General features: G+C 44.8%; 1 protein-coding gene across 8 annotated transcripts; it reads right to left on the reverse strand.

Annotated features, from left to right (window-relative positions):
• Positions 1–4,900: 4,900 nt before the first annotated feature.
• PCMTD2 (protein-L-isoaspartate (D-aspartate) O-methyltransferase domain containing 2) lies at positions 4,901–25,120 on the reverse strand. 8 transcript variants are annotated; one of them, XM_057701686.1, is made up of 7 exons: positions 25,042–25,120; positions 20,870–21,200; positions 15,560–15,662; positions 14,414–14,585; positions 12,349–12,393; positions 9,881–10,004; positions 4,901–7,642 (listed from the first exon to the last, which is right to left on the reverse strand). In XM_057701686.1, the coding sequence occupies exons 2-7, from the start codon at positions 21,174–21,176 to the stop codon at positions 7,263–7,265; spliced, it is 1,131 nt and encodes a 376-aa protein (XP_057557669.1). In that variant the 5' UTR covers positions 21,177–21,200; positions 25,042–25,120; the 3' UTR covers positions 4,901–7,262. The 8 variants fall into 8 exon arrangements, with proteins under 8 accessions (XP_057557669.1, XP_057557670.1, XP_057557672.1 ...); XM_057701687.1 differs by having other exon boundaries at positions 24,933–25,045; XM_057701689.1 differs by lacking the exon at positions 25,042–25,120 and adding an exon at positions 24,937–25,026.
• Positions 25,121–26,598: the final 1,478 nt, after the last annotated feature.

A 26,598-nucleotide genomic window follows, 5' to 3' on the forward strand; every position in this document is an offset into this window, starting at 1 on the left:
GAAGTAGTCAAAGCAGGCAGGAAAAAAAAATCACAGATGGAATGATGTCAAAGGAAACAGGAGCCAAAGGGTATCAACAGCCAAAACAGGAATAAACTGAGCAACCAAATACTGTAGTGCTGGGTTATAACCAAAAGCTTAAACTAACTATCCAGGTGTCTACACTGGTGAAAATAAATGATTGCAAAGGTATTTTATTAATAGGATTGAATAGAAATCTTGCATGCAGGAGACGGCTAGATAATTGATGGGATTAAATAGAAATCTCTTATGCAGGAGGATTCCAAATAACTGATATACACACTTAGCCATCCTTTAAGGAGGTAGAGCTAAAACTCCTCTCCTGAAGTGTGGGTTTCACATAGCAACTTCCTCCTGTCAAGGTCACTGAAACAAGAAAAGTCTGAGAAACTGTCAAAGACAAGGAGAGCCTAAAGATGATGACATGTCATGTGGTACCATGGATGGAATCCTGGAACAGAAAAAATTAGAATGAAGGGAACTCAAATAAAATATGGGCTATAGTTAATAGTAAGGTTATCAATATTTGTTTATTAGTTGTAAGAATTATGTAGAAAACTAGAAAGAGGGGAGAAATTAAAAATCAAAGAATAAAAATCAAATGAGAGAAACCTATTGCATCAAACTGGAAACCAAAAGGAACTGGGTGATTTCTTAGTAAAAGCACACATTAACAAGATGGACCGTAAAAAAAAAAAAATACAGACAAACAAATCAGCCATCCAGGGACGTCTATTCCCTGCTGGTTCTCCTCTCATTGTACTGGGGTTTTCCACTCCTGTGACAGGGAAGGAACAGGGACAGAGATGTTTGGCAGCTCCCCTAAGATCTGACCCCACACAGTAACTTCACCTCCCCCAGACATGACCCACCCAGTGAGGACATCATGTGGAGGGAGACTCACAGAGCACTGATTCTGACGAGGCAAGGACTTTTCTGATTCCAAGGGACTGGACACTCTTACTGAACTAAAATATTTTAATATATTTTAAGTGGTAGAAATAAATTCATACATTCAAGTGGCAAGTTTGAGTGGCTTTGCACATGGCAGGTTGAGGGGCTCACTCTCTGGCAGTGTGACCTGGTCCCTCTCCAACCCTGTGTCCTGCCAGGTGACTTGGGATGGCCCCATTCACAGGCACAGTCTCTCTCACTGCATCCAGGGCCTCCAGCAACTCCAGGCTGACACCCACTCACCATCCATCCTACTAGAAAAGGTTTCTCCTTCCTTTGTGTTCCATGGGAAGTCATGGCTTTACATGCCATTGGCCTGGCTTGGGTCATATTATCATCCTTGAACCCATCAGAGCACCCACAGGATGGAACATGGGCTTGGCTAGGTGTGGATCATATGCCCATCTCAAAGGTGGGTGGAACATGGGGTCAGCTCTCTGGAACTTTTTGGACTGAAAGCAGGTAAGAAGTTCCCAAAGGAAAGCCAAAGTGCTGGACTTTGGTATGAGAACAGATGCTGACTCAGGGATAGCGGCAGATTCCACATCACTGACACCTCACTGCACAGCTGTGGGATCAGAAGGCCAAGGAAGGATGGCTGCACCACCCATCCAGTGCTCTTGCTATCCTCCTACGACAGCAAGAAGCTCATTTCCCTGGTGGTGGGAGCCCAGGAGTCACACCTGCCCCGCTAACCGCATTACTCACCCATCCCCCAAGAACAATACTGCTCATTTATCCAGCTCCTCCCTCATTTACAAAGAACAGAGACTAAATGCTAGGATAGTTGGGAAATTCTTGCTCAGTGAAGCAGTGGGGCGCTCAATGATTATTCCATATCGTGGCCATAGTTGGCAGCTTTCAGAGCCAAGGGTGCACATGGCTCTCCAAGACCATGCAGCCTCAGTGTGAATCTGCCCATTGAAAGGCCCAGTCGCTCCTGTATCCTTGACTCTTAATGAGTATGAGTGTCAAAAGTTTGTTACAACTGGAAGGCCAAAGGATTGCATGGCCATGGTCTGCTGTATGGTTGCTGTGGCCAGGGACACAGTCAAATGTTGAGGGTTATTACCTCTCTTGGCAGGCTATGAGCCTATGAGGGGGGGCGCCCATTTCTCAACCACACAGATATCAGCCACTGAAACATCCCAAGGGGCTGTCTCCGCTGCCCAGGTAGCTGTTCAATTGCCCAGGAGCATGGTCAGCTCAGTAATTAGCCACAGAGGCTTCACAGGGCCCAGGCTAGCCTAAGCTGGAGAACCACAGATGACTGCCTGGATGGGCAGAGGTCAAGGGCTATCCTGACACTTGATGTCTATTGATGCCCATTCAGATGAGACAAATAATGCCTGCAGTCCAAGGAGGGCCCCACAAGCCCTGAGGAGGCAGCACCTAGGAGCTGGTAGGTCACTGCACCAAGTTCTAGTTTTGGGTGGGTTTTATTTTATTTTATTTATTTATTTATTTATTTAGACTGTGTTGGGTCTTTGTTGCTGCGTGCAGGCTTTCTCTAGCTGCTGTGAGCAGGGGCTACTCTTCATTGTGGTGTGAGGGCTTCTCAGTGCGGAGGCTTCTCCTGTTGTGGAGCATGGCCTCTAGGCGCACAGGCTTCAGTAGTTGTGGCGTGTGGGCTCAGTACTTGGGGCTTGCAAGCTCTAGAGTGCAGGCTCAGTAGCTGTCGCACAGGCTTAGTTGCTCCCAGGCATGCGGGATCTTCCCAAACCAGGGATCGAACCCATGTCCCCTGCACTGGCAGGCAAATTCTTAACCACTGCGCCACCCGGGAAGTCCCTGCACCAAGTTCTGTATAAACTGAGACATGACCATTGAGTGCTCTCGGTCAGTCCTATGCTGCAACTGGGGCCGCCCAGGCAGCGGGGCCGTCCAGGCAGTGGGGCCGCCCAGGCAGCGGGGCCGTTCAGGCAGCGGGGCCGTCCAGGCAGTGGGGCCGTCCAGGCAGCGGGGCCGCCCAGGCAGTGGGGCCAGCACTACCCTTCCCAGGTCAGATGGTGGGAGGAAACCCTGTGGACATCTGAGGCCCTAACAACCACTGACTGAGGTTGAGTTAGATTTGAAATAATCAGGGACCAGAACAGACATTTCATTCTTCTACTATCAGATCTCAGGACTGGGGGTAGACAACCAGTGGTCCAGGTCAACCCCACACTCTTGAGTGACCCAGGGCAAGTCCTGTCCATGGTAGAGGCCTCAGAGATATGGGGGGGAGAGGGGGCGTGGGCCAGTTACACTTAACCCTAACACTAACCCACTACCCTGAACACCCAAATCTCTCTACCATTAACTCCCTAACCCTAACCCTCTAACCCTAACCTAAACCCTAATGCTCCTAACCCCTAACCCCTAATAATCAACCTTGACCCCTAAACTCCTAACCCTTACCCTGACCCTGACTCAGACCATCTACCTTAACCCTCTAACTCTGACCCTCTAACCTACTTCCTTTAACTCTGATCCCTCAAAACCTCACCCTCTTAATGCACCCTCTAATTCTGTGCCTAGGCCTCTAACCCAGACCCTACCTTCTAACCCTAAGCACTGAGCCTGAATTTCTGTCCTTAATCCTGACCCTCTATCACTGAACCTTACACGACTCCCTAATCCTAACCTCTGACCTGACCATGAGCGTACACCACCCTTAACTCTAATCTAACTACAGACCCACGTCAGAACAGGCTAAAATTTTGAACCTACTCCAATCCCTTGAAGTCCCATGAAGATGCATGTAACTCAGATACACCCGTGCCTCACCTTTTCCCTACATCCAATCTCACTTCCCCACACCTAAGACCACCCTCCTTCCTTATCCCATAAGTATCTCAAGGCCCCTGCCTCTGGGGAGGTGGATTTGATATCTGTTCTCCCAAGTCATCACTTGGCTGCCTCCCCGTGACCTCAGCATCTCGGCGTTTGGCTCGCTGCATGACCAACAAGCCTGGTTCCGTAACACCATGAGTCCCTAAGCCTTAATGCAGGGAAGCTTTTATAAAATACATCCTGCTGAAACAACTACCGAAGAAAGTGAAGATAAACCATGTGACAAACTCCAGAAAACGAGAGTTCTGTGTTTGCTGTGGGAAGACAACTGTCTCTGGGGAGGCTGTCACACATCTCCCACTACACGCTCAAGGCTGCTGACAGCAGTGGTCTCCTGGCTTTGCCCTCACCACCCCAAATTGTGCTCTAATGTGATTACAGAAAAACAGCCAACTGAAGCAAAAGCAGCATGGGCTGTCTATAATATACGCCACCGCCAGAAAGGGCACCCTCACCCAACTGTGCTGGTACCCTGATCTCAGACTTCCAGCCTCCAGAACTGTGAGAAACACATTTTTATTGTTCATAAACCACCGAAAATACCCATTTGCTATTTTGTTACAGCTGCTCAGATGGACTAAAACAATCAGCAATGGTGTTTAGGAAAAACTGGAATTTGAAATGGGAAGGAAAAAAAAAAAGCCTCATTTACAATAGCACCTTGATACTTTTTAAGTCTGGACCACAACCCTCTGATCCCAGCCCTAAATCCTGACCCTGGCCCGACCCCAACCCCAACCCTAAACCCTAAACCCTCACCCTCACCGCTGCTGCCCCGTAAGACACACTGCCATTACCCAATTATCTTCTATTTAACATTTCACAATACCGGAAAATCGTACCAAAAAACTAACCAGACACTCTCCAGACACCTATGCTCTCCTGTACTCGGACTTTGTCAATTCCAACTTCCTGTGTTTACTTACAAATCATGTTTCCCCTAGGTGTGCTAGAATGGTACAGAATTCAGCAATAATACAAACAGTGAAAGAAAGCACATGATTCTAATTTCTTTAAGTTTATTTTAAAAAATTTGTAAAAGCCAAGAATTTTAATTCCACACAGGAAACAGAAGCAATGCCAAGAAGGCTAAAGTGTCTTAACTACCTTTATTGGTATCTTTTGTATATCAGCTCATTAAAATCTTTGTTTCATGTTTCTTGCATTAATCCCCTGAAAGTTCCAGACTGGAAAAAATATTTTAAAATACACAGCTGATTTCTACATTACATACTTAATATTTATAAATTTGTTATTTCTTGTGCACCTGTCTGTCTATGGCTTTACTACTTTCAAGACAGAGGTCACATAGAAAAATACAGACTAATCAAAACATAAAAGTCAGCCATTGTCTAGAATGTTGTTTACAATATAGAACTCACAGACAACACAGAGTAATATATAATCCACCTGTCTGAAAACAGAAAGTGGTGTCTCATACTGAACTCTGGAGAAAGGTGCTGACACACAGGGTAACTCACTGATGCTTCTCCTTTATATTGATAAGACAGAGCAACACCAAATTATTTTACATATATTATATTCAATATCTATATATTTTTTTAACCAAATTCTGGTTTAAAAGTCACAAACCAACATGTAAATACAAAATGTTAGGAACAGTTTAACATATATGGAGGAAACATGTCTTACACACTGTAAAGAGTTTTTTCAATCTAGCATAAAGGCAAATGTGGTTGAAAAGAAAAGGAAATCCATATACAATTATAGAAAAACATTTAGTCAGGCGACCTAATATAAAATATTTCAGATATCATTTATTTATTATTATGTCCAAAATAGCCACATACTGCAGAGGTCTCTACGAATCAATTAGAATAACGTCAACAAAATCTGCAAACTGAAGTCTTAGCAAGTAAATGTGACTCATGCTTTTCTCTCTGAGAGAACGAGGCCTGACTTTCAGTTACAGGCAGATAAACACAACTATGAAAAAACCTTCTTTACAACAGCTTAACTGTACCAATTTAGGGCAATACACACACTTTCCCAGCTATGCGGCACACAGCAATCTGTGATAAATGACTCAGTTACTAAAAAGAAGCACAAATGGCAAAACAAAAAAACCAGAACTCAGTGACGCTGGTGAAACCACAAAGACATTGAACCCCAGCAACACCTGAGAGGCTAAGGGATAAAATTAATTATAAAATCTGGATGATTAATCCTCCATCAGCACTCTGATGTGGGGTTTATTGTTCACATTTTACACTAGTCTTTGGGTAAAACTGAAAGGTCTGAAAAGAACCAATGTTTTGGAAGAAGCAGCATCACCTGTAAACATCCTGCCACCTAATTGACAGGAAGGCCTCTTCTTCTAGACCCATGACTTGATAGAACAGGAAGCTCTCAACACACAGGCCTGGAGAAGATGGATTCCACAAGTCACTTTGAGTGAAATGGTTCTAAAGCAATGGAGATACTGAACACGTATATTTGTTCTTAAGAAAAATTACAAAACTAACAAATCTTTTTCTCCAGAATTATAAGAGATAAAATCTATGGATTAGTACTGTAATGTGATTACAAAAAAACAGCCAACTGGAAAAAAAAAAAGAAACCCACAAGCCATCTACACTGTCCCCAACCCATTTCCTGCAGCCAGTGCTTCCCACCTGCTCTGAGGACTGAGCCTTAGACACCATGACTGTATTTACAGCTGAGTCAACAATCATCTCCGTCGCTGGGGCAACTGTCAGGTAGCTTATTACTTACACACAACACTTGTTTCATTCTTTAGGATTTTCTTTGAGAGGATTACTCAATGTTGGTTCTTTTAAAGGTAACAAAAGGTATCAGGAAAAAATGCCCTGCAATTCTTTTGCAATTCCACAAAGACATCTGGCAATTTGATACTTTCATTCCTCCCCCATCACAATTTTTCTTTTTTAAAATTACTATTGACAACCCAGGTAAGATTTAATTTACTTAAAATAAGGGAGGGCTTTTCAATCATGTCTCCCCGCTCTAGATAACTAAAAGATTTAGTGAAACTCAGTGCCAGTAATTAAGAATTAAGAAGTTGATACCGTAAAATTCAAACTTGGACGTAAGCGTGCCCCGCTCAAAAAACTTGTGCTTTTTGTCTCACCTTTCATAAGCAACACAGGTTAATCTCAACTTCAGTTTTCCTTTCTGATGCAGACACATGTACCTCATGTAAGAAACGGTCTCCAAGCTGCTTCCACGCGCAGACCTCAGCATTTCCTGAGAGTGGGAAGTCAACCCCTCCTCCAAGAGAAAACATTCTCCCTTGCACCTTACATTTGTCAGATTGTGTTTACAGAAATCAGACCACTGGATGAGAACTCTAGAGGACAGTCAAGGACAGACGACAATAAGAGATGCAGAGCGAGAGCCCTTCCTTCCCCAGGACACCTGCTCTGGACGGCCCTCCAGGCAAGCTTGGCCTCCTTCCCTGGACCACAGACTTACTTTTCTCTGTAATAAAGCAGGTAGTACTTCAGAGGATCTGGCAGAGGGAGGCTCAGGACCTTCTCACGCAGGAAGTTCACTGGGGGCTCTGGCTTGGTGTCTGGCGGGGTTGCCACCTCTTCTTCCCGCAGCTCCTCTTCCAGGTCTCCGCAGCTGTTGTCATCAGAGGGGTTGGAGATCCGACTGGCAAAGACCTCTTTGTCCAAAAAGACAATTGTTTCCATTCGGCGGCGGCGAACTCTCCTTCGTTTAAACCTGGGAGTGTTTTTCAGTCCGTTCCCGTTTCTGTTCACTGCCTCCTGGTGAATGATCTTCTTAATTGTGCCCCTGATGGCAATGCGCGCCAGGTCCTGCAGGCTGCGAACCGCCAGGGGTGCTGCGTGCAGAGAATGAGCCTGTCAGCCTCACCCCTGTGACATCACAAGGTCTAGACATTCGAGAAAATTCCCCCCTCACTGTCATCACTGGCATATTTACAAACACATTACAATAACAGGAGAGTGTTGTAGGCAAATGTTAATCACGCTCTAATTTGCATTCATAAGGTATTTTTCAAAAGATATTTTCAAATACACTGACCCTTAAATCAGATAAGAAAAGGAAGCAGCACTGCTCAGCTACTCAATCAATGGAAGAATAAGAACCAGGGTTACAGTGTTTGGTTCTCTGACAATTCATTTCGCTATTTGCCGTGTTCACTGATGCATTCTGTCTCATCCAGTAGAAGTACAGCTCCAGCATTCTTTTATCTATTCTAATGTTTTCACAGTATTTCAGATATTTAAGCATTTGTTCCTTTTTTATTAAAGTAGAGAAAAAGCAGCTCCAAAACATTTTTAAGCACAAAAATCCCAAAGCACTTCAAGGAAAAACAAAATCTGGCAATTAAATTAAAGCTCCATTTAATGTAGGCAATACACACGTGGCAATATAAGCACTTTTCTGAGGGGAAGAGATTTATTAGGGGTCGTATGTTTAAATACATGAAACTTAAAATCAGCAACACTTTTTACCTCCCTGAATCTAACTTCTCCAAAAAATAACAACCCACACTACAGGGAGGGCTCCTCTGCTGCCTACAACATCTCTTACCCAAATCGCAGAGGCCCTAGCAGAATCTGCGCGGCGCCCACTGCCTCGAGGGAGCCCCAGGCTCGCAGCGCCTCCTCCCCTTTGTCCGGACACAGGAGGGGCCCCGGCACTCACCTGCTCCTGGACACCCTACCACAGCATCCTGCTCCACTGTCGCCAGCGTTCCTCCCCCACCACTCCACTTGCTATTGCTCCCAGGATGCGTTCTCAAACCTCCCGACAACCAGCTCTGGCCTCTCGGGCTCACCCCAAGGTGCCATTGGTGGGAGCCACCTCGTCCCCCAGCCCAAGTCTCTCCTGCTGCCTCCTCCTCCTCCACCCAGCCTGGCGCATGCCCTAGAGAGGTCTCCCCTCTGCTTATGTCTAGTAAACCTTCGTTTGGCATCTATCTCGTGGCTTCAAATAACACAGAGCAGCCAAAGGCTCCCTGGGTTCGAATCCAGTCCTGACTGGGGTCACAGCCTCCCGCAGACCCACCTCTACAACAGGCCAGCCCCCTCAGGCTCCCATATCCTTCCTCAAAAAGGCCTTACGTGCCTCCCGAGGCCCTGCCACTGTAGAGCCCAGTGCCTTAGCTTCAGTCTTTACCTCTTGCTTGGAAAATCCCCATGGTCTCCTGACCCACTCCTGCCTGCAGTTTGGTCACTCACCTGTCCGTCTGAGAGCTTAACCCACCCCCTGTGCAGCACACATCCCCACCCTCACGGCCTCGCTGCGCACCGCCCTCATCGATGTGCCTCTGTTGGTCTAGGAACTTCTGGCCCGGGAGACAAAGTTACAGGTAACTGGACTATTCACCTCAGGAGTCCTAAATAGCATCGCGAATGTTTACTGTGCCATGTTTGCTTTGAAGCCCTGGCCTCAAAACCCGCATCTCAGGGTGCACTCCATGTCATCACGATCCTTATCCAAGCGTGATCAGACACCGGTCTTAGGTCCCACCTGTGGCCTCACCTTCTGAAACTCTGTGGAGGCTCTGGAAGGCAGTGCCCTCCCCACGTGCGGGCCGTGTCTGCCTACTTGTTCTGGTGGGGTTTTCAGGGAGCAAGCATTTGACAATTTCATCCTCCCCTGACCACCAGGGAATCCAGAACACAGAGGCACCACATCTTCTATTTAAAACATGGGACGGGCTCTACCACCCACGTGATAAACTCGGGTCTAACCTTCCTGGCCACCTGGCGCTGCCCAAGACCCCCACTCTGACCACACCAGGGACGTCCAGCTACCAGTCACCGTGCCTCTGCTCATGCTTCTCTTCCCCTTTCTCTCTTTCTAGGGAGTTCCTCTTCACCCTTGAATATCAACAACAAACGTCCTAAAATAACCCCAAACAGGCTAAAAATAGATAATTTTTTTAATGATTTTAAGTGACTTTTTAAAAATCACTTGTAAAACTTTAAAGGCTTCAGTGGGTAGAAAAATGCTCTTTAATATTAAAAGGTTCCTTAAATTTTATTTCCCTTCAAATTCTAACGAGAGTAAAAAGATCTAAAAGGTGAGTAAGAATCTTCCTACTTACGTAACTGGACAAGTCTTGATTTGCCTGACTCTGACTGGCAGGGCTGGATCAGCGGAGCAAAAGAAACAGCCAGAATCTTTTTGGTTTCCCAAGCAGAAGGACCAGTACGAGTTATCTTAGTCAACTATCCCAAAGACAAAAATGAAAATATTCAAAAGATTTTACTACTGGTAGTTTATATTTAAATATAATCATTCCCACATACAATCTAAAAAAAACACAGACACTAATAATGAAAAAAGCTGACAATATGGGCCTCTAATGTGATGTGACAAGAATTAAACATAACTTAGTGATATTCTTGCAAATATACCCAAGCTCTTAATACAGAAAATATATATGACAGAGAAAGAAATTAAGGGGTAACAAGAGCAAACAATCAGAGAAGGAATGTTGGGATTCTGATGGGACAACTTTCTTGGACTCTCCAAAAGAGTCAATGTTCTGGGGGAAATGTAAAGAGATGGGGGCGATTCTAAAGTAAAAGTCACACACAACCACCTGCAATGATTCAACCTAGACTGAGTCCTGGGCTGTTGTTTCTGGAGGATGGGAACCAGAGAAAGACCACCTTGCCCCCACCGAACAGCAGCTACTATTACAAAACCACTGCTGCTTCCTTGAAGGTGACCGAGCCATCCTTGATGTGGGAGCCTGTCCTCATTCTCAAGAGGTGCACGCTGACAAGTCTAAAGGAGCTTCCAGGGACGTACCCACCGTGGGACACGGAGTTGCTTGACTGACACATTGCAGTACGGGTCACCCAAACAGTTCTTGTAACCCACAGTACCAGGAGCACCACAAGAACCCGATCAGAAAACACAGTCACCTTGTGTGCTCCATGACTGTGCCAGGCTCCAAATGGCCCAAACAGCTCACAGTACGATTTCTGGTCAGCTGTGACCTGCCACGATGCTTGTGCTCTTATCTAAAAATACCTAACCCAGCAAATCCTCTAAAAACTAATAATCTGTGTCCTGGACCTCAGAACTAAAAGATTTAAGTACCCATGTACTAGACAAACATCAACAACTTACTACATTCTTGTACACCAGCAAAATCTTTTTTTCAAAAACTTTTCAAAAGAATTTCTACTTATAATGAATGTGAAATATTTGAATATAATCAGTAAACTACGTGCAAACCCTTAAACAAAACTATAAATCCCTATTTCACGTTCTAAATAAGCAAATGAATACTGAAAAGATGTCTTCAACCCCTAAATTAACCTAGATGTTAACACAATGTATTTCTGCATACAATGCAGATTTCTAAAGTCATTTGTATAAGTAAATACATATTTAAAACAACAATTTAAGAAAGAAGAGCAAACATGGGGACATCTGGCCCTGTCAAACACTGCAAGCTACTAAAACAGCAATAAGAAAACAGGCAGGACTGCCAGCCAGGGCTTGGCCCAGCTCCTGGCGACCTGCCAAGAGCACCACCTTGAAAGGGCAAAGGTTAAAACAGCCTCTGGTCAAGCACTCCTGCTGGAGACAAAACCACGATAACATTCACAAAAAGATGTCCGCCGGCTCTTCACAGCAGCACTGTCTCTAACAGCAAAAGGCTGGAAAGAATCCAAATGCCCATCCAAAAAAATCACATTCTTATATACCAACAAAAAAATTTTTTAATGAACAAAACAGGGACAAAAAATAATTTCTAGCTATAATGAACATCAAATACTTTTTAAAAAAATAAAGGATGTCTAAAACTTAAAACTATCAACTCTCATTTCACATGTCTGCATAGACGGGGGAGTGTAAAAAATGTGTAAACCTTCGCTGCAGGAAGCTTAGAGCAGGTGCGTTTGTTTCTATTTTTTTAAGTGAAAGGTACACTAAAAACAAAAAACTGGTTACCTACAGCTGAAGAGGAAGCAGAGAGGAGGGGACATACATAGAATAAAATTCTGAGTATTCCTTATTTAGACTTTGGAATCTTGTAACTATGTTACAAACTTGTGCTCCCCAAAATGGCAACTCCCCAAAACTAAAAGAAAAGAAATGAGCTGTTTGTCAGGCTGGAGCCATAACCTCACAGGGAGGCATAATTTCCAGTGACTTTAAACATAATAATTGGAACATCTCAATAAAGTACCACCCCCTCCCCCCTCCCCCACCAATAAAAAAAATCCTGAACCAGTTTCAGAAATCAGATTGTTGATGGTAGTGATGACACCGTGCATCACAGATAAACAGTAAGACGGGTGGCTGGGGACCGGGACTTTCAGTGTGAGAAAACGACAATACCGATACAACACTGAAAATGTGAGAACAATCCTCTGGTCCTAATTTTGAATTGGAAGTATCAATATGAATTCATGGTGTATATTCAACACAGTAAACCAAACAAAATACGTGTCTCTGTGTGTGTGTGTGTGTGTGTGTGTGTGTGTGTGTGTGTGTGAATGCCCGAGCTCTAGAAGTCTACTGGAAAACTAACACAGTATCAATGCTTACCTCAAAAGCCCCAACTGTGGTCTCTAAACACCAATTTCCACTGAACTGAAAATGAACAGGGATCCTCAGAAATGGTTAATTCCAAGTTTGTGGTAAAAAAAAAATATATACAAAATAAGTCTGGAACATGTTTTCTTACCAGAAAGCAACAAAACTACCAAAGACTCCTGAGGCTGTATGAGAGCCCAAGAGCCAATGTGGAGAGACAGCCACTGGCCAAAGTGGGACGATCTGAGCCCCAATAAGGGTCATACAGGGATTCAAGTATGAAATATGTTTAAATGCATGAATTCATTCTGAAGCTTAAAAAAAAAAAACAAGCAAAACCTCACTGGTCACTACCTTTGGCAGATGCTAGAAAACCAATTATTGAGAAACACTGATAAACAAAGGTCAAGAATTAGCATTTATCCTGCCTCTTCTTGTAAAGTATACCTCAGGGTAACCAAATAACTAATGAGGGTGTTTCTCTCTATGTAAATATTCTAGCTACTAAATGAAGAGAGGTGATAGAATTCAAAGGTATCATTCTTCAGCCCTCAATGAAATAATGCATCAGGACCAGTCATAATGCTGTCACCCAGAAAGAAACAACAGGCATGATGTCTTTAATAAAGAAGGACACTATAAACCCCTGATAAGTATTCTGGTGCCCTTTCTCCCCCAAAATAAATCAAACCAGAACCTAGTCAAGTCTTCAGAGCCAACCTGCAATTACAGGGAATACAGAGGCCAGAAAGAACATGCAAAAAAACATCACCACAGAGAAGTAACCTCCAAATCGAAGCTGCAAGAAACTCTCTAAGACAAAGTACCTGATTTCTTCAACAAGTAAATTGCAAGAAACAAGTAAAACAGAAAGAAGGAAAACTTAGAGATGAACAACACTGAAGAGATAACCCACCAAGCGCAGTGCACAGCCCTCAATGCAGCCTCATTCAAGGAAGTTATTCAATCTGACTTTGTGACAATCAGGAAAATCTGAACACTAGCTGGACATTTCAAGATATTAAGAAATTTACCATTAATATTTTTTAGGTTGATAATGGTTTTCTGATGAAGTTTGAAAGCACAGAGCCCTTATCTTTTACAGGTACACACTGTATCTGTAAATAATTTATCCAAAATATTTATGGATAAAAAATTTTTTTATTAAGGACATTCACTACAGTCTTTACTTAAACAGTAAATAACAGTAAAGATGATACATAACCTAATGCCTGATTACAGGAGCCAGATGATAAACTGCTCAACCGTTCAACCAGCTACCACATAAGCACTAAAAAATGATGATGTGGAACATTAAGTAACTTAAAATTATTTTCATGAACTCTGTTAAGTAAAACACCTTAAGTTCTAAACCACCTGTACAAATAACTGTATTGAAAGGAAAGTGCTACAAGAATCACACACTGTCATTAGGGATTGTTTTTTTTCTTAATGTTCATATCTCCTGAATTTTCTAAAATAAATGATTACTATTCAAACAAAATGAATTTAATGTTAATATTTTGAAACTTTCATCAAGATGCACAGTCTCCTAACGTTTATCATTTCTGTTTTTCCTAGTTCTTTGTGACTGAGACATTGCTCATTTTTTACAATCTGTTTTTCCCAATGAAACACAGTATCTAAAACATACAGAAGCATGCATGGCCAAGCAGACTTGGACAAGATTCCCACCAAGCAAGGGATTCTGTAAAGTATCCGCCACCATGGAATTTAACAATTAGACTAGCTACCAAAATAGAATTACTCTAATAATTTTTATATGTGTACAGTAATTCTAATACTAGAACAAGCATACAAGAATAGCTATGGGGGGGTGGACAAAAAGAGGAGGAAGAGAGAGAGGGAAGTGGGTCAGGCTTCCACTGCAGGCTCTGTGATGCTCGCCTGAGTCAGGACCTGCCCCCACCTTGGCTGTCTCCATGGCCTGTTTCCTCATTTATGAAATGGAGGGAGTTGTTACGAGAATTACAAGGGAAAATGCACGTCAACTTCCCGGAACAGACCCTGGCAGATAGTTAAGTGTGCAAAACCATCGGTTACAAGGGGACCTGACCTTCTCTTCCAGCGGCATGACCAGGATGCCCCCGACTTTGAGGAGACTCTTCATGTACTCCTCGTGCTCTTTCTGCACACCTGCCCCGCAGTACACCCGGTCATACTGAGAACAATCCGGAGAAATCTCCAGGCAATTGCCAGTAACAAAGGAGGGTTCACAGAAGTCAAACCTGAAAGCAAAACATGTTTTCCACAACCAAATATGTCACGTTATATAACAAGTCTATACAGGAAATCTATGCTAAACGCAGGTTTCGTTTTCACTGCACAATCCCACAGCAACATAACAAAATTAGAGCCAGAAGCTGAAGGCTGGACTGCAGAGAGTTATGCTAGTGATAAACAGAGCCCCAGAAATTCCAAACAAAATATTATGGAAGCCAACATCACAGGCACAATCCAAGCTTAAGTCACCCAAGCTCCAAGCATCACTATCTTTGCTGCTTTTATTATTTTATTATCTTATATCTTTATTATCTTTTATTACCTTATCTTGCTTTATTATCTTATTCAAGATCTACAAACCGAGTAAAAAGAGGGAAAAATATATCTGGTTTTTCTAACAATTTTAATCCCTAAAATTAGAACTTTACCACCTTGTTTTAAAATGGCAAGAGCTAGTTACCTGGTGACATTTAAAGACAAATGCGGTGCCTCCCAGTTGCACAGTGGTTAGGGCTCCACGCTCCAATGCGGGCAGCCCAGGTTCCATCCCTGGTCAGGGAACTAGACCCCACGCGCCAGAACTAGACCCCACACGCCGCAACTAGAGAAGTCTGTGCAGCCAAAGTTAATTAATTTTTTTTTAAAAAAGACAAATGCAACAATTCCATTTTAGAAACAAGTAGGTGATAAAATGTCTCTATTGGAAACATGAATATTGAGAAAAATGAACATTCTATTTTTTTCTCATACTGGTGAGAAATTACCTTTATTTAGGTACCATAAGTAAAAAACTTAAGGCCCTTAAAAACACAAAATATTTTAAAAATAATTAGAACAGATACACACGTATCCCCGACTCTCCTGCCACAGTTTAATCACGTTTGCCGTAACATGAACAGTAATAAATCAATTTCTTTCCATTTAATCAAAAGTTTAAGTTACAACTGACACCCAGACCCATGGATAGATTTGATCTTACTTGTCAAAGCTGTCACTTGTCCTGATGAAGAAGTCCAGTTTCTGCTTTGCGTACTCTGTCACATCCGAATGGAGTTCCACCCCGTGGTTCACACCAAAAGGACCTAAAAGGTTTCAGGATAAGAAAACATGTAGAATGAAGGTGAGAACTCCTACTCTTTATTTCTGTTTCATCAACTGCAACATATCTGGTTTGGCATGTGTAATTACAGACACTCACGTTACTGGGCCTAAATCACCCAGCCTGATCTTTAAATACGCAGGCTAGCCTCTGCTCACCACATCATCAAAACTCCTTCTCACAGCTTCCTAGAGCCTGGACCTCCCTGTCTTCAAACTATTAAAGAATCATTTGACAATGTAACAATGCCAAGGCCTGAAACCAAGAATTCAAGGTGTCAGTAATGAATTAAAGAAGAAACGTATTTGCAAACGAAAGTGCACACAGGCCTCTTTTTCGTCAAAGGTCTCCCCAAACACTCAGATGTGGTGTTTAATCCTCACAAAATAGGTTTTAATCATCGTCAAAATAAAACTATAATTCCAAAGTCACAAAAGACCTGTACTTAGAAAACTATAAGACACTGATGAAAGAAATCAAAGACGACACAAACAGATGGAGAGATATACCATGCTCCTGGATTGGAAGAATCAACATTGTGAAAATGACTATACTACCCAAAGCAATCTACAGATTCAATGCAATCCCTATCAAATTACCAATGGCATTTTTTACAGAACTAGAACAAAAAATCCTAAAATTTGTATGGAGACACAAAAGACCCCGAATAGTGAAAGCAATCTTGAGGGAAAAAAATGGAGCTGGAAGAATCAGACTCCCTGCCTTCAGACTATACTACAAAGCTACAGTAATCAAGACAATATGGTACTGGCACAAAAACAGAAATGCAGACCAACGGAAAAGGATAGAAAGCCCAGAGATAAACTATGGTCAACTAACCTATGACAAACGAGGCAAGGATATACAATTGAGAAAAGGCAGCCTCTTCAATGTGGCGCTGGGAAAACTGGACAGCTACATTGAAAAGAATGACATCAGAACACTCCCTAACACCATACACAAAAATAAACTCAAAATGGATTAAAGACCTAAATGTAAGGCCAGACATTATAAATCTCCTAGAGGAAAACATAGGAGGAACACACTTTGACATAAATCACAGCAAGATCTTTCCTGACCCACCTCCTAGAGTAATGGAAATAAAAACAAAAATAAATAAGTGGGACCTAATGAAACTTAAAAGCTTTTGCACAGCAAAGGAAACTATAAACAAGATGAAAAGACAACCCACTGAATGGGAGAAAATATGTGCAAATGAATCAACAAAGGATTAATCTCCAAAATATATAAACAGTTCATGCAGCTCAATATCAAAAAAAGCAAACAACCTAATCAAAAAATGGGCAGAAGACGTAAACAGGCATTTCTCCAAAGAAGACATACAGATGGCCAAGAGGCACATGAAAAGCTGCTCAACATCATTAATTATTAGAGAAATGCAAATCAAAACTACAATGAGGTATCACCTCACACCAGTCAGAATGGTCATCATCAAAAAATCTACAAACAGTAAATGCTGGAGAGGGTGTGGAGAAAAGAGAACCCTCCTGGCACTGTTAGTGGGAATGTAAATTGATACAGCCACTGTGGAGAACAGTATGGAGGTTCCTTGAACCACTAAAAACAGAATTACCATATGACCCAGAAATCCCACTGCTGGGCATACACCCAGAGAACACCATAATTCAGAAAGACACATGCACGCCAATGTTCACTGCTCCACTATTCACAATAGCCAGGTCATGGAAGCAACCTAAATGTCCATCGACAGATGAACAGATAAAGAAGATGTGGTATATATATACAATGGAATATTAGCTGTAAAAAGGAATGAAACTGGGACATTTGTAGAGACATGGATGGACCCAGAGAGTGTCATACAGAGTGAACTAAGTCCAAAAGAGAAAAACAAATATAGTACATTAACACACATATGCAGAATATAGAAAAATGGTACAGATCAACCCGTTTGCAAGGCAGAAATAGAGACACACATATAGAGAACAAACATTTGGGCACCATGGGGGGAAAGCAGGGTGGCAGGTTGGGGTGGGATGAATTGGGAGATTGGGATTGCCACATATACATTACTACTAAAAAAAAATTATCAAATTGTATACTTTAAATATATGCAGTTCATTGTATGTCAATTATATCTCAATAAAAGTTCTTAAAAAAAATCCAAAGTCACAATGTAACATTTTTTAATCAAAAAAATTTATCAGTAACTGAAAATAAAGCTATGAGAAAAGTCAGGCGCTCACTTAATGATAAAAGTGCTTCCTCCACATATAAATGCCTCTGGGTTAAATCTCGGTGAGACCTATTGACACAAACAGCTTTGTTGAATGTCTGTGTTGTAAGAATCCATTTGAATGAAGGTCAAAACAGGCAACACTCATCTGTGTGATGGAGGTGAGTATATTCCCCCTTCTGGAGGGGGTGGGGTCCTACTATGGGGGTGTGGCCACGAGAACCTCTGGGGCACAGATTCTACTCCGCATCTTATTCTGGGTGGTGCTTACATGGAGGTGGATGTAAAAATCACCAAGTTCCACGCTTCATACTTGTTCATTTACTATGGGTACGTTATAACTCAATTAAAAAAAAACTGCATATGAAAATGAACAGGGCATGTAGGGCTTTAAAAGACATACATATAAAGTCACAGTGTAGCGTTCAATCCTACAGTCCAACAGAAACACTGGTGACTGCAACCATCTGTGCACGCACATCTTCGCATTCTGCCACTTGGTTCATCTGGTCCCTTCCTGGTGCAGCAGCCCCGCCCAGGCCCAGGCTTCCCTGCCTCTGCTGGACGACTCACCCGCTCTGCCCTCTTGACACCTGTCACACACAGAGCTGCTGCTAAAACATTCTCTCATCAAAACACAGCATACTTGAGAAGTCACCTTTCCACTATTTACATCACACCCACGTTATTCCATTTCCAGTCCCCACTGCTCTCCTGGCCATTTGCCAGAGACCAAGAAGACTTACCTTTATTTCCCTACTCATCGTATTCTCATTAGCCCCTCACCTTTGTGAGACACTTACTGAGCACATAGTTCCTATTCCCAGGAAGCTTCACACCAAAACAGAGTAATAACACATATCCCCTGACCCACCCCCATAAAAAGATGACAAAAGGGGAGGGGGGGGTGTCATGATGGTGGTATCAAGGATACAACGCTGAAACTGGTCCCACAAGGCCCCCCAGGCAGAGCAGCTCCCGCATCACACACTTTCAGGTTAAGCTCACAAGTGCTGCATCCTCCCTACGACCAACTGGGACCTCGAAAAGGAGCGCCCTCAGCAAAGGAGAGGAGCCACAGGAAAGTGGCAGAAAGGGGACACAGTTCAGGGCAGAAAGCCAGCTGGGGTCAGAGAGAGTAAGGACACCTAAGTCAGATGAAAGCCTTCAGCCCCCACATCTGCAGGCACTGGGAGGCCAGCAAGGTTTTCACCTCTGCAGTGATCTGCACAAAGCACTGTCACGGCCGAATAAACCACAGAGGGAGGCCCAGGACACACAGCATCCAAACAGTGAGGACGGTCCAGCGCGTGCAGCTTTCTCCCTGCAGATCCAAGATGCCTACCCGTGAAAGCAAATTCTCAAGTTACCTCCTTCAAATATATCAAAGCAGCATGCAGTGCCCATTACAGTCAAAAACACAGCTTTCCTTCCTCCAGAACTCTCCTCCCCCAACATCTAGTGAAATTGCCAGGAAAGAGGAGACTCAGAAAAGCCAAGCAACAACATCAACTGTAAGCCATTTCTTTATAACTTCTAGGCAACATCAAGTGCAGCGGGTCAGTTAAGGTTTACTTTAAGTCATCCTTTCCTGACCATTTCTTTTCAATAGCACTTCTAATCGAATCAGTTTGATAACCTGACCCCCTCCCCTAAATACCACCTTAGCTCCTGCAATGTTTCAGCTCCAACAGAGGGAATTACAATTCACTAATTCCAGAATGAGGAATAACCCGGACTCTCTTTGCAAAGCAGTCTCAATCCAAGATAAGTTCAAAAAGCATTTAGTTTAAAAACAAACAAACAAAAAAAACCCTGTACATTTAATAATCTGAGGGTACCAATTTATAGCCTAAAGTCAGATGATCAGAATCTCAAAACTTCACCAAATTCTAAAGTATATGAACATGTAAAGAAACCAAAGGTTTCATTCCATAGTCACAAAAAGCAACTGTTACTGCTAAAATTTTCTAAAGTGCCTGTATCAACCACAAAGAAACAATGCTGTAATGTACTGCTAATCATTTAAACATGACTTTTAAGCCGTTATCACTTGAAATCTCCGATATTTAGAATCTCACTCTGACTTAATAACAACATTAACATACTTAAGCCAAAAACACTGATATTTAGCAAACCCTGTCATGTCCAACAACCAAGTGTACAGAGACCTCAGCACCCTCGGGCCAGCCACTGCCCTCCTCCACCCAGCGACGCCAGCCTGCTTCCTCTGCAGTGCCCTCTTCTAAAGCACAGAGCAGCTCCCAGCCCTCCTCTCACTGTGCCACCGGACTCAGAGCAAAAACAGACACCTCTCCCCCACCACATTTTACACAAGGTAGGAATCTTTAAAATCTTCAGCCAATAAATAAATAAATAAATGATTAAAGAATCTTCAGTTATCTGATAATGTTTCAATATTAAAATGGCCGGTTTCCATGTACAGACTCACAACTTATCTGTTTGGGAAAACAGGCTAAATGGCTTCAAATAAGATAACTTTTGAAATCCTTCCCATCCCTGGAATATATTTAAAAATAAACAACTTAAAAGTGTTAACTCCTTTAGTATTAAAACAACAAAAACAAAAACTGCTTGGAAGAACTTTAACTTGCAGGGAACTCTGAAGTTAAATTATTCCCTGTTTAGAGACAATGACCGGGCAGGCTGAGTGATTGCATTAATTGAGAAATGACCATAAGGTCCAGATTTATACAATCTCTAGGTCCTCCACTGTGCAAAAGGAGGGTGTGCTGATAAGATGTTAGAGGTGCAGGCTGGGGGGGACAGGAAAGCTCCAGAGGGACCCTTCTGTTCCTTATGGGGATTTCTCAATTAATACAATCACCCCCATCCAGGGACTGCGTGGATACGATGACGGCTGGTAAGGCCGAGGGCTGTTACGACTCGGTCCCTGCAAAGGACATACTGCCAGCAGGCTCTCCCTCCTGCACGTGGGACAGAGCCAGGCTCACCAAGGATGAGCCCCACCATGGAGCTGAGGTAGCCAGTGCCGCTGCCCAGGTTCAAGAACGAGAGGCCAGGCTGCAGGTCCAGGGCCTCCATCACCTCCGAGTAGATGCACGGAGCGGAGAGGTGGATGTTGCCATGCTTCCACGCCAAGTCTTTATATGCGTTCTCTTTAAATTCTTCAAGGTAATAGTCTGCGCGGTCAACAGCTCGGAAGGCCCGCTCCACCAGCTCGGAGCGGATGTACTGCGCCTCCTTCAAGTTGTCGATCAGCTCGTCGTTGTCCTCGCCAGCGCTCACAGCGCCTCCCATCTCCAAGACCACGCTCCAGCACAGCTGCAGTTTTAAAATTTTTTAAACAGTAATTCACATTAAAGCTTAGAGCCAAACAATAAAAGTTCTACATACATACCAATTTCAGATTCTGAATTCTGAAAATAATACCGATGGAATATATTTAGTCAACACCCACCCCTCTACCCTACCCCCCCCCCACTCCCAAGGATGCCAGATTCATAATTTAAAAAGTTAAATTTGAAATTTAATTATATCCATTCAAAAATAAGTTTGTAATCTATAATACCAACTGAATACAAACATGCGATACCTAAAACACAGCTGAAGATTTAAAAACATCATTAAAGTATGAATTCAAAACTTTACTAAAAGTCGTCACTCTAGAAAGTCAAACATTCAGGATTAAAATCATCTTGAATATACATGATCTTAGGGATATATCCACATATGGAAAAAATCATTGAATGTAAACATGAAAAGAGAGCAGATATCTCTACTGAAAAATGATTCTAATATCAACCTCTTTAAATACTTCAAGTGCTGCAGATCCTTGTTACATAAATCTTTAAAAGCTAAAAAAAATTAATTCAAATGCTAAAAAGTTATTCATTGTTTATTTCAAATTCAAATGTACCTGTTGTCTTCTACTTCATCCTGCAACTTCACCTCCCACATACCCATCAACATCAAGTCAAGCAATCCACTACTCACTCTTTGACTTGGATGATCTTAGGTACAAAGTTCAGGCAAAACAACATCACAAAGCTCTCTTCCCCACGGAACAAACACAGAATCTGTCTCAAGACTGCAGCTTAGGAACAGGAGGAGCTGCTACAAGAACTCCCTCAACTCCTCTCCAGTATCAATACCTACTATACAACCTTTCCAGCTCTTCAACAATAAAAAGTACATTCCTGCTCTCTTCCCAACTGTCTTCAAGAATAAAAAGTAATAGCATGTGCTCCCCTCTGAGCCAATGACTAAAATACAATGTACCCTCCTGTAATTCATAAGGAACATACTCCTTCCTCTGTAGAGGTTTTACTCTTCCTAAAACAACTCCAATTTTATACTTACCCCATGTAACTTTTACTTCATATAAAATGGTAATGTTTTACAAAACATCTGATATAAATTGCTGGGAAAAAAGAAAACACAAGACATCACAAAGACTGACAGGTTTTCTGAATCAGGATGACATCCATAATATTATACTTTTATTATTACAAAGTTTAGACTTCCTTTTCCCTCACAGTCCTGAGGGTTTCTAACAGCAGAATGAGAACCATAAAGAAATAATGGGGTTAGAAATCCCAGGCACACACCTCCCACACAAAACTGGCAATTGTGGTGGGAGAGATTCCCCCAGGAATGAAAGTCAACAACCACACAAACCTTCAGTTTCTCACAAGGACACAATATGTGTGAAAGGTGGGACTTAATACAAACACTCTTGCATTTTATGGCTGGAACAGTTCATCTTTATCGTCAAGATTTCAGAGCTGAACATCAGATTTCTCAAATCACTGGGATGGTCCAATTATTAGAGTCTCACCCCACTTTAAGTTGTTTCAGAGCCCTTGCTGGTTACAGTCCACCGCCAGTTAACTTAGCCAGATGGGGTAAAGTACTAATGAGGTCAAGTTTAATCCTGGATGAGCCACTTAGTTCTGAGGCTAAAGCCTCTACCCCTAGTCTAGGACAGACATCTTAAAATTTGGGTCACTATTTAAAAGTGGAGTCATGTTTGGTTGCTTTAGGGAAAGGTGTGGCACCCACACATTCTCCAGGGCAAATCTGAAAGCTACCTCAACCCAGAAGCCCAAAGAGTATAATAATGCTCTATCCTCAGAAAGCAAACATGAAGTATATGTTGGGTATGTTCCACTGTCTACTAAGTACTTATTTTCAGCTCTGCCTCACTTTGAAAGTTTATTCCATATGCAAAGGCTAGCTTTTTAGTAAAACTAGCTATGAACTTTTTACAGGCACCACCTGCCAGTCACGACCTCGTTCTGGCTGCATGACGTTACGAGACAAATCGAGACCGAGGAGCTGGTTTGCTCACGATCACACACCAATGTGTAAGGAGAGGGCTGGCATCCAACCCCAGGCCTGTGTTCCTTACCCCACACCAAACACAGCTGTAAAAAATTCTCAAGGGAGCAAAATTCTCTAACACTGAAGACACCGGTAATCTCTATCCAAAATGACAGACTAAATTACCATGTGGTAACCCTATCTGCTGCCACTGGTAGGCTGCACGTGGCCACCGATACTTATTATTAACTTTGCCTGGCAATCTAACACTCCCTCACACTGGAAACAATCACTGCTTCTTACTGACCATCCATGTGATCAGCCCTAATGCCACCAAAAACACCAACAACAGGTTAAGAGATGTCCTTGCCAAACCAAATCTGGACCTATAATCCACTCAAACCCAATTTTTCAAAGTAACGGCAAATCATTTTTCGAATGCACTTGACTACACTTTGCAATCCTTCACCACGCCACAGTAACTGGGTGCCGCCCAACAACACAACCTTACTGCCCTGCTGCTCCTTCCAAAAGCAACCGCAAGGGCACAGGGAGGAGACGGCTGAACACGAGCAGGCTTGCGAAGGTCTCAGATTGGCGATCGAGGAGGCGGTGACAGTGGCCAGGTTAACAGCATTAGGCTCCGACATCGGGGGCCAAGATTCAAGTCGACGCTGGGTTTATCAGGCTACTTATTAAGGGCAACATGGACAAAGTGATTCAGGTGGAAGATGAGCTGGGGAGAGGGAACCAAAAACCACACCTCCTGCCAGGGGAATAATGACAGAAATGGAGACCTTTTTCATTTTGAAAACCAGAACTCGTACGAGGAATACAGAGGGATTTTTTTTCTTCAAATACTTGAAAGGCTGCCATATACGCACTATTCACGGGCCCGATAAAAGCCAGGCCAGTGGAGCACGTGTTGGACGGAGACAGTTTCTACTAAACACACAGATAAGCTTTCTAAACCTAGACCTGAAAATACTGACACGCTGTCAGAACGAAGAGTCTCTCCCCCTCCCCAGGGATGTCCCACGCCAAGCGCAAGCAGGGAGGGGGCCCAGACACTGGGCCCAGGGGCCGAACCCCACCATTTCCAAGGGCCCCCCCACCCGGGCGTAGCAGAGCCGCAAGCTGGACCTTGTTTACACAGCAACCTGCCGGTCCGCCCAACACGGGAATGCGTCTGTTCACTTCAGCCCCTTCTTGGCCAAAGAGAACGAAGCAAACGCTGACTCTCACACGAGCAAAGGGGAGAGACAGGGGAAAGGACCCTCCTGCGGCGCACACCTCGACGTGGGAGACCAGGTCCTCGCACGCACGAGCAAAGCACCGGCACCGCAGGCAGGCGAGCCCTCCTTCCGCCCCCGAAGACCTCCTCCAGCTCCGGCCTGACGCTCAGCCCGCAGGCTGGGGAGGCCGCTCCTTCCCTCAAGGCTCGGTCCCCTTCAGAAAAGGCACCGCCTGCTTCACGCCCCGGTAACTCCTCACGCGCCGCGCCAACTGCAAACGCCTCCCGCTCGGAAGCCAGGGACCAGCGGCGCGTCAGGGGAGCCGCGCCAGCCCCCGGGGAGGGCGGGGGGCGCTCACGCCGGGGGCGGGGGGAGAGAGCGCGGCGGGAGAGGGCCGGCGGCGACGGGCGGCCGCGGCGGGGAGGCCCCGGGACGCCGGCCCCGGGGGGCGGGAGCGGTGGGGAGGCCGGGAGGGGGAGGGGCCGAGGGGACGCACCGACCCGCCTCCCCCACCGCAGGCCTGGCCGAGGGCGGCGGCGGCGGCGGCGGCGGCGGCTCTGCCTCCCGGCTCGGGCGGCCCGCGGGATCGGCCGCTGAGGCCGCACCTGAAGCTCCTCGGGCGCCCCTCGCCCGTCCGCCTCCCGCTACGCAGCCCCGACCTCCGCCGTAAACATCCACCTCCCCACTGCGCCGGCGCGCGCAACGGCCCTACTGCGCGTGCGCCCCTGCCCAGCGCTTAAAGGGGCAAGGGCGCAGCGGCGGTCCCCATCCCGAGGTCCCGGCGGACGCTGTGCTCCGCAGGAATGCAGAGGTCAAAGGGCGGCCGCGGGTGAGCATTATCACTTCCGCGCCCCACCGCGAGCCAGGGCTCAGCTGTGAGCACGACCGGCGAGGCCCACTCCTGTGGAAGTGACGTTCCAGGAGGGGGCCGACAGATGAGGAAGAAATGAAAACACAGGCGATGGACAGTAACTGGCCGCGGAGGCGGCTACTGTGGCTTGAGTGACACGGAAGGGACCTTCGCGCGAAGATCTGCAGGACAAGAAGGATCCAGCTGTGACAAGAGAGGGTCCAGTGGCTTCAGGCCACGGAGAGCTGAAGTGGACAGGAACCCCCGCCATGCCCATCCCGTGAGGGGGCTCCGTAGCCCCAGGCCACTCACTGGCTTCAGTGCCGTCACCTCCTGATCAGCCCGTCCTGTGAGAGTTGTGGGGGCATCGGTCAGGATCCTCTGCATCTCAGAAGTGGCCTGCGCTTGCATCCTGGCCGATCCTCCGTGTTACCCCCGCAAGCCATCCACGGCTGCCCTGGGGCCTTCTACGGCCTGGTGCCACACATCCCTCGTGGGCCACCTGCCAGGCCTACCCAATAAACTTTGTAAAATCTGCCCCAAGCCTCCTTCGGTCACCCCTAACCTCACATAGGTTTTCCAGTTGAGTCTTTAGCAGCAGAACCCTTTCTTCAGACACAGTCCTATAAGGAACCCCTTATATTCAACAGCTACAGACATTGCTGCCTGGCCCCTCTTGCTCCCACATTCCTCCCCAGACTTGAGCTCCAACTGGGGACATAGTTTTCACCACTTTCCATGGCTCCAGGGAAGGCTTGCTTCCCTTGATGGCCCACAGCCCTGAATCAGTGGTCCTGTGGTTGCTGCCAATGTAGTAACCACCACACTGACTCTCAGAGCCCTGCCTACCTGAGTGCCTGTGATTGTCTGTGACAGTTTTGAATTACAGAGGCCCCGGAGCCATCCTTGACCCTCTCCCTGCTGTGAGGGGATACTTCCTTCATCCACCCCACCCTGCCTTGGCCTTGCTTCCCTCATCTCTACCGGGCCATGCTGTAGCCTCGCATCTCACCACCCCTCCCTGGGCTCTGCTGAGTGGTCTTCCTGATGTATATATTAGATAACATACCATCAGTACTGAAGTATCAGTCTTTGTAGAGCATCATGCTAAGCAATTTACAGAGATCATTTCCTTGGAGTAAATACTAGCATGCTCTCCAAGAAGGAGAAGAGCAGCCCTGACGATGGGAGTTGGCCTGGGCTCACAGCAAGGTTGCCCTGTGGTTGTCCTGCTGGACACGGACATCTGGCAGAGGAGCTGCACTGTAATAAAGGCCACGTCATAACTGTGTCCAGGGAGAAGCCAAAACCA

Source organism: Hippopotamus amphibius, chromosome 12 (assembly GCF_030028045.1).
Source record: "Hippopotamus amphibius kiboko isolate mHipAmp2 chromosome 12, mHipAmp2.hap2, whole genome shotgun sequence".
Classification (NCBI taxonomy): Eukaryota; Metazoa; Chordata; class Mammalia; order Artiodactyla; family Hippopotamidae; genus Hippopotamus; species Hippopotamus amphibius.